The 8,835-nt window shown below is 43.7% G+C and overlaps 1 protein-coding gene across 2 annotated transcripts in view; it reads right to left on the reverse strand.

Moving 5' to 3' along the window:
- The window catches only part of ccdc186 (coiled-coil domain-containing protein 186), a 32,160-nt gene extending 25,191 nt beyond the window's left edge, over positions 1-6,969 (reverse strand). For both annotated transcript variants that reach the window (XM_084459695.1, XM_084459694.1), the window contains exons 1-4: positions 6,874-6,969; positions 3,802-4,834; positions 2,510-2,636; positions 1,266-1,394 (exon numbers count right to left, since the gene is read on the reverse strand). In XM_084459695.1, coding sequence (XP_084315821.1) covers positions 1,266-1,394; positions 2,510-2,636; positions 3,802-4,814 — 1,269 coding nt within the window. In that variant the 5' untranslated portion in view covers positions 4,815-4,834; positions 6,874-6,969. The remainder of the gene's footprint in view (positions 1-1,265; positions 1,395-2,509; positions 2,637-3,801; positions 4,835-6,873) is intronic.
- Between the last annotated feature and the right edge of the window lie 1,866 nt (positions 6,970-8,835).

Genomic DNA, 8,835 nt, shown 5'->3' on the forward strand with positions numbered 1-8,835 from the left:
GCCATCGAGGGAGCTGGAGTTTTAGCTTGATTGACTACTAGTCTGCTACTATCCATGAATCAGGAAGACACACAGTCATTGATCGATGTCTCTCCCCTGCCCATAGAGACCGTCAGGGATTGGTCAGAATCCCACCGCCCTATCAGCTGCCAGCTGGCCCCGAGACAGCAGGGCGCTCTCACACCGGCGTGTCCATTTCTCAGGAGAACGATATCTGCTTATGCTCGGTCTCAGGATGTCAGACGAAGATGGCACAGCGATGCGATGCTCGCCCGCAGTCCGGGTCTGTGTTTACACATACCCCCCCTCCTCACCACAGCAGCAGCGTTGGCAGGGGGGCAGACAGACAGAGAGGTAGGTTGAATCTCAGCAGGCTTTCCTTCACTCCCTAAATCCTTTTTATTAGCTTCTACCTCCAAACACAATGGACAAGATCATCTCCTTCTCTAGTGATGATATTAATCATATGGATGAAGAAAGATGCAAAGAGAGAATGTGAGGTAAGATTTACTGAGGTTCAACCACAATGAGGGTGAGACAGTAAGAGAGAGAATGAGAGGTACTGACAGGCACTTACTCACTGAGAATACAAGGGTCAAAGGGTCAAAGGGTGGAGCCTATCTATCAATCAATCAATCAATCAATCAATCAAGTTGGATTTATATAGCGCCCTTCATGATACCCAGAGCGCTTTACAGAGTCCAGTATTCATTCAGACACAGTCATACCGGTGGTGGTAAGCTACATCTGTAGCCATCTGTATGTATCTAGTACTTATCGTTGTAAAAGACAAATTGTTTCAATCTTCGTGAGGGTCCCTGACTAAGAACGAGAGGTTCTCTTGATGTTTAGAATCGGATAAAAAAAAGAAAAAAGGAAAAAAAAGAAGAGAATTCTGCCAGAACAATTTCTATAGTTCAGTGGAGAGTGAAATTGAAAGATAACATATTTGGAGGTCAAAAGTGGTTATAATAAAATGTTTCTTTATTCGTATTAGGGACTACCAGATTGAAAATCGTCCAGAAGAGATTAAGGAATAAACAAAAATGTAAAATCTTCCCAATATTACTGTAATCAGGATGTCGCATGTGCAGGAAAATATATCCCTGAGTCTACAACGAATGCTGAACACATACTGTACTTTGTGATTAATAGATTCAAAACTACCGCCGTCTAGACACGACTCTACTAAAGCAACCACGTCTCACTTGGAAGTCCACTTAGAAAACGCCGGAAGCTTCTGCAGACTTCCCGTCTCCCCTCACCTGATCCAGGCGGAAGGTCATCTCTCTCTGCATCTGCTGCAGGGCGCCCTTGGCTGTGCTCTCCTGGTGGAACAGCTTGTCCCGGGATTCCTTCAATTCCTTCAGCAGGTCCTCCAACCGCGCCTCCAACTGAGACAACACGACACAGCAGGTTAGACGAGGGGCTAGCCTGGATGGACTGGCTAGACAGGTGTGTGTGTGTGTGTGTGTGTGTGTGTGTGTGTGTGTGTGTGTGTGTACGCTGAGGTTGCAGACCGTAAGGATATATATGGCCCTATGACTTGACAGGAAGACGCTACGAGTACCGACGGTATGAGTTAGATAAGGCTGGCGATGCTAGGAATGTGTAGCGGGAACGTTTCCGTCTAGCTAGGTTGCAAGGAAATTAGGTCATGCCAGGAAAAACTAAAAAGGTAGATTCCGTGATGCTGCAAATGACGTCAAACATGTGACGAGCAGATGACAAGCCTACAACCTTCATTTTGGTTTTGATGGTGTTGAATGATACAAATATTGAGACAGGACTGATGCCAATCCTGGGCTTCGAAGAAAGGCCGGAGCGCACAAACGCTACTCTGATGTGCACCTGTAGCTGTTGTTTTCTGTTAGCGACAGATGGACGGCTTCGCCTGACAATCACGTCTCTCTTCCCAGCAGCCCGCTCTGTTTGGCTAGCATTATTACCGGTTTGACAGGGCCTACAATTTGATTAAATTAGGTTGTAATCACACTGTGACCAGAGCGGCTCTCAAATAGAAAAGCCTTTCCTTTCTCCTGTCCTTTCTCCAATCATAGACCATGTATGAGTGGGAAACCAGTAAACGGTTGGATGTGCTGCCCTAGATTTTAATAGAAAAAGAAAGCTAGGTCTGCCGATCTTTTTCAAGCGCAAAAGTAATGGGCCTATTTATGTAACAGTGTTGTTGAATTAGGAGTTGGTACAGAATAGCAGCAGCTAATCAAGTTTGAGCAAGGTCCTTCCAGACATGTTGGAGGGGTTAAATTACAATGTGTACCTCATTTGCAATTAGAGACTTGTGTGAGAAGAATCGCAAAATGTTTTCTTCCATTTCTTGCACATTCTATATCGCTACAACACACAGGAGTCAAAGGGAGTAGGAGGTCCAAGGTCTGGCCATCCGTGTTGATGTTTCATTCAGAGCGAGCCGAGGTGAGGGGAGCCAAGAAGGGGAGTCAAGGAAAGAGCTGAGACTCATCCCTCGTCTCATCCCCGTGCTCGTTACCTTCTTGATAGTGGCCACGTGCTGTTTTTCCGTCTCTGCTCTCTTCTTCAGCTCGTCCTTCATGGTGTCCTTCTCAGAGCAGATGCCAAGAATCAGCTCTTGGTGCTTCTTATTTTCATCCAGCAGCCTGAAGAAAAACAACAAATCCACAGTTTTAGTGGGACAGCTCTATGGCCTCGTCCCTCTGAAGCCTACGCACTTCTGGAGATCTGAGTGGATGACGACAGGTGTGTAAGGAAACAACATGGCAGTTAGGGCTGGGTATCGAGTCGAATTTCAAGAATCGATTCGATTCCGATTTACAAGGTTCAGAATCGATTATCACGATTCAATTCGATTCGATATCGATTCGGTTAGTGTTACTAAAACCTGTTTTTTTTTTTTTTAGCTGTAACCTGAATTCCATGACTGCCAAGTTATGCAACACATCAATACTAGGGCTGGGTATCGATACTGATTTCCAAAAATTAATGAATGAATGAATCATTGAATGAATTAATGAACTATTCATTCCTTCATTTAAAAGATCGATTTTGGGATTCATGAATCGATTCTGAATCATTTGATTCACTCTACGGGACACATCAACGTCAACCTCCATAACCTCCAGATAATGCACAAAAAGCAGTGTTTTGTCCAGTAGACCAGGACTAGCCAGCCAACTAAGCTATTTGTGAGCTGCGTCAAGAAAATAAAAGCAACCTTACTTTCCTCCCCATTTAATTCTATAACATTAGGAAACATGACAGCACTATAACGATATACTATATGGCTTACTACAGTTGATGGCTTACTACAGTTGATGGTCTATGTTTCTTTTTGGGTGACATCCAAGTGCATCAGTGGACAGACGATAGCAGGCTGGCTAAATAGATTAGTCCACAAACTTGCATGGAGCAGCTGGATTTCCCCATTACGAGAGCAATGACCTCAGCTCAATCAGATAGCAGATGTGAATAGTTAATGATACGATTACAGTACACAGCCCCTCGGCCCAGTGGGAGGCCTCGGCGTCATCACTCACTCACAGTAGCGGAGACCCCGGGAACATGGATACGCCTACACCACTAACCAGCGGGCGGGGGGGGGGGGCATCCGAGCGTTTAGCAGAGAAGACACGGTCCAACAACAGCCAACTGACTTCTAATTAAGGATGCACAATCCCTCCCAAAGACTAACGATGATTATGTGGCAGCAATGTACCGAGGATGTAATCACCGAGGCATTATCACATTACTTTTTATCATTGGTGTGGCCTTATGCTCTGCACAACGTGCGTCCCGTTAGCCTACCTCTTGATAGCCTTCTCCTGCTGCATGTACTTGTACTGGACACATTTCTCAAAGGCCACCATGGACCCCCCCTGGTCCATCTGCAACCCGTTAAGGGGGGGGCTACCCTTGCGACCCCCGACAATACCACCCTCGCCCTCGGGAAGCCGGCACGCCAGCAGCTCCGACTCCAGCTCGTCCAATAGGGACTCCTGAGACAGCGATCGCTGGATTTGGGACATGAGCTTGCGGCTGCAGTCGGTGTCATAGGGGCTGGAAGAGTAGGCGGAGTTTGGGGTGGCCTTGTTGTTGTCGGCTGGGGGGCTTGAGGCCACAGGGCTTACAGTGTCATTGCTGGAGGGGGTGGAGGGACTTGTAGGTCCGTTCGAGACCCCCGAGTCAGATGTGGAGTTTTCCGTCGTAGGGGGAGGTTCGGTGGAGCATTCCGGCGTGGAGGGTGGCGTTTCGACAACTCCATGGACAACACCTGGGGGCGGAGTTTCAGATGGACCATCCAGCACGGAGGACAGAGACTGTACCACGTGCTGATTAGCGGGGGGAGATTCTTTGACCCCCTCCGGAGCAAACAAGGAGCTTTCTATTGTCCCCTCAAGAACAGAGGGTGAGCTTTCCACCACATCGTCCAAGACAATGGGTTTCAATTCTAAAACACCATCTGTTCTATCTTTAAGAGCAGGTGGACTTCTAGCATCTTGCATAGAGGCTGTACCACCGTCACAGCCGGCGTCCACGTCCACCGTGTCCTCTCCGTCCTCGATCTGTCCCCGAGTGTGACCGCCAGGTTCCGTCTGTGTCTTGGTCTGTGTATCCGTTTGCGGGCCTGTCCTCGATTCTACCGTCTTCCCGTTGTGGACTTGCTGTGCCGTCCCGTCTCCCTCGAGACCCACTCGTTCCACTTCTTCTCCACTTTCAATAGAGATATTTTCCGCCATCTCTGCTGCGTTCGTCCTGTCGTTGACCTGGGGTGACCCCTCTGACAGGCAGGCGGCCGAGGCTGGATCGGACTTCTCCATGATCTCCTTCAGCTCCGCACCTAGATAAGAGAGTAATTAAGCAAAGCTAAAACCTGAACAAATGACACAGTATGAACTTTGAAGGAAGGAGCTCCAATTTATGCCTATTATTAAATATCAGCTCCTTTTACAATACGAGACAGTGACAATGGTGTTCCATTTTTCCCCCTCTACTTCCTCACAAATCTGACCCAAACTCGCCAACTGTCTCACACATTCAGACTCTCTTCCTCTACCACACACACACACACACACACACACACACACACACACACACACACACACACACACACACACACGCACGCACGTGAAAACAATGTAATGAACATACACACCCACAAACACGCCCACAAACAGTCTGACACTCATGGTCAAGGAAGGGGTGGTGCTGCCAAGACACTAACTAATGAAGCTGTAATTCCACCCAAACAAGTGTGTTGGGAAAGTGAAACCCAAACTGGGTGTGGGCCTCCGACACCAATACCACTCCTCTCCTTCCAGGTTACTCATCTAAAACAAGAGATGGATCCCGTCACCAATACCCTTTGATGACAGCTGGAATAGGCAAATTTAATTAGGTAATCTTACAGATACAGAACAAACTTGGAGTATGTGTGTGTGTGTGTGTGTGTGTGTGTGTGTGTGTGTGTGTGTGTGTGTGTGTGTGTCTGGTGAACTTTGGTCCAGGAGCTAAACCAGATAAGATTTTTTACAGTTGACCGTGAGGCTCTGATAGACACAACACCCTGGTTCAAAAATATGTCATTCATGTGTTCCCTTTTACTCTCTATTTAAAAACACCACATAGCCAAGAAGGTCTTAGCCTAACTAACCAGCGAAGCAAACAGACTATAGGCTACATGCCGTGTTGAATGTTCCTCAGCATAACCCAGACATTAGTTAATAGCCATGGTAGCTGTGCTTGCTTACACCATGGAATTTGATAGCACCGGCCAGTGAAAAGAGCCACTGTTCCAGTTTTTCAGAGCGAGCTTCAATATTGGCCCTATAGAGGTCACTGGGGATGGCTGTGACTGATGTGCAATTAAACAATCTCTCTTTTTTTGTTTCTTTTTAAAGATGAGCAGCATTTTGCCGTGTTTCCTACAGTATATTATGCTAGGCTCTGGGGGAACCAACACTATCCAGGCCAAAACAAGGGGATGCATTTCGGTGGCTGGCATTTTGAAAGGCTGTAACAGTTCCCCCCAGCAAAGATTAAAGAGGTCAAATATCACTGCCCTGGCATACAAACTGCACTATAGTCATGTATTGTGTTATTCATGGCTCAAAAAAGAAGGGCAGAACACATTTATGGATGTTGCCAAAAGACTGTACATCCAAAACGTGAGATGAACATGAAACATTATGTATAATATAATATGAACAATAGGTTTTAGTAGAGCAGCTTCCTTCCACACCTATAGCTTACTTGTATTTCTTTATTTTTTGTCTTATTGTTGCAGGACACTGTCACACCTGTGCAGACCCAGAGGGCCAATTCAGATAGTTTATTATCGGTGCAGTGCATATGCATATATATATATATATATTATGCTATATAGCTATAGCTCCCAGCTAAAGATGGGTTCTGATCAAGCAGAAAGGTCAAATTGCACTGGCGAGAATGTGACCACACAATGCACAACCATTCATAAAGCTATAGCTAGAATGGACTGTCCTATAATATCTGATATTTAAGCACGTAATTAGCATATATGCATATAGTATATATGCATGGGTTAAAGCAAACAGCTATAGCTAACGTTATCTGACTTTATAGCAAGCAGCGAGCTAGCTCACAGTAGCTGTAGCTAACCCTAAAATGGACAGTTAATCAGCTTAGCTATTGTTAACTCAGATTACTACATATTGATCATACTCGACACTCCTTGGCTTGGCAGGTAAGGTCAGGTTAGCTTAGCTAGCTTAGCTTAGCAAACTCCCACCTGTATATTTGATGTAATATATACTATATATATATGTAATATATATAATAATATACTCGACATAAAGAGGCAGAAACCTTCTCTTCCTAGTCAGCCCAGATCACACCCACCTTATGAGACATCCATCCTGTACATCGGATATAGATGAAGCTTTCAACCTGTGAATATGAAGCTAGTTTCCGTCCAGCTGGTGAACATGAACCCACCCGTCGCTTCCAGGTGACACATCAACAAACATGGCCGCTGCAGGGGAGGAGCTGTATAAACATTCAGCCAATCAACGACCTGAACTGTGATGACGTCAGATTTAAAGGTCCGACTGTGTGTGGGTCGGTTTAGAGTTATTACTCAAGATCTATTATATAATGTTTATTGCCATGTAAATGGTTCACATGCTAGGGATGTGACTAGGGTTAAGGTGCGTTCGTTTATAACTGGGAGGTGGCAAATTGCGACTTGCTACTAGGAATGATTAAATAAAACACCGCATGAACTCGCACTTCCTCGTCGCAAATTCGGATATGTTTCTCAGCCCCCAGTTGCTCGAATGCACTAGATATAACTAGGTGACTGTGATATAATGGTATATAGATATAACTAGGTAACTGTGATATAATGGTATATAGATATAACTAGGTAACTGATATAATGGTATATAGATATAACTAGGTAACTGTGATATAATGGTATATAGATATAACTAGGTAACTGTGATATAATGGTATATAGATATAACTAGGTAACTGTGATATAATGGTATATAGATATAACTAGGTAACTGATATAATGGTATATAGATATAACTAGGTAACTGTGATATAATGGTATATAGATATAACTAGGTAACTGTGATATAATGGTATATAGATATAACTAGGTAACTGTGATATAATGGTATATAGATATAACTAGGTAACTGATATAATGGTATATAGATATAACTAGGTAACTGTGATATAATGGTATATAGATATAACTAGGTAACTGTGATATAATGGTATATAGATATAACTAGGTAACTGTGATATAATGGTATATAGATATAACTAGGTAACTGTGATATAATGGTATATAGATATAACTAGGTAACTGTGATATAATGGTATATAGATATAACTAGGTAACTGTGATATAATGGTATATAGATATAACTAGGTAACTGTGATATAATGGTATATAGATATAACTAGGTAACTGTGATATAATGGTATATAGATATAACTAGGTCACTGTGATATAATGGTATATAGATATAACCAGGTAACTGTGATATAATGGTATATAGATATAACTAGGTAACTGTGATATAATGGTATATAGCTCGAATGCACACAGGTCGGAGGTGGGTATTTTGCCACTTGCGACTTGCCACCTCCGACCACAAACGAACGCACCATAAGGCACACGCTGCTGTAGACCACATAGGACAGGGTGCAGGACAGGACAGTGCAAAAACAGTACAAAAAACAGTGCAAATACAAAATACAAATTCTATGGTTTCCAGCAGGTGTCAAACTTGGATGGTTTCATTCTGCACCTGCACCCAAAGAACCTGTGGTTCAACCTGTGGTTCAACCCAACTACGGAGGTTATAATACGGGGTTCAACCTTAAACTGGTTTAAGTTCAATGGCCAATGATATAGTCGAATTCCATCAACACAAAATCTATGTGAAAACTTAAATGTGTTATTTTTTTTTTTTTTTAAAGAGCCCTATTTTTCCTCTGCACTTATAGTGGTGGTCAATCAACCACTAGCACTGCTCTGAGTTGTGCATAAAACACTGGAAAGATGTTTCTATCGTCTTTGGTTATAGGAAATCACAGATGGCGCCCTCCTTCTGAAGGGATTACTACGATCACCAACTGATACAAGAGATCATATTCTTCATATTCTTGGCATATTCGTATACATGTACTCCCTTGGGAAACCCATCCACACCTGTAGGCCGGTTGAAATAAACATCTTCATAACATACTAGGTAAAAGTGAAGTGAGAAATATCAATAAATCAGAAGGCAAACAGCTAGATAAGAGGGTTGCATGTGTCTGTGGCAGCAATTAGTCTATAAT

Source organism: Borostomias antarcticus, assembly GCF_949987555.1.
Source record: "Borostomias antarcticus genome assembly, chromosome: 29".
Classification (NCBI taxonomy): domain Eukaryota; kingdom Metazoa; phylum Chordata; class Actinopteri; order Stomiiformes; family Stomiidae; genus Borostomias; species Borostomias antarcticus.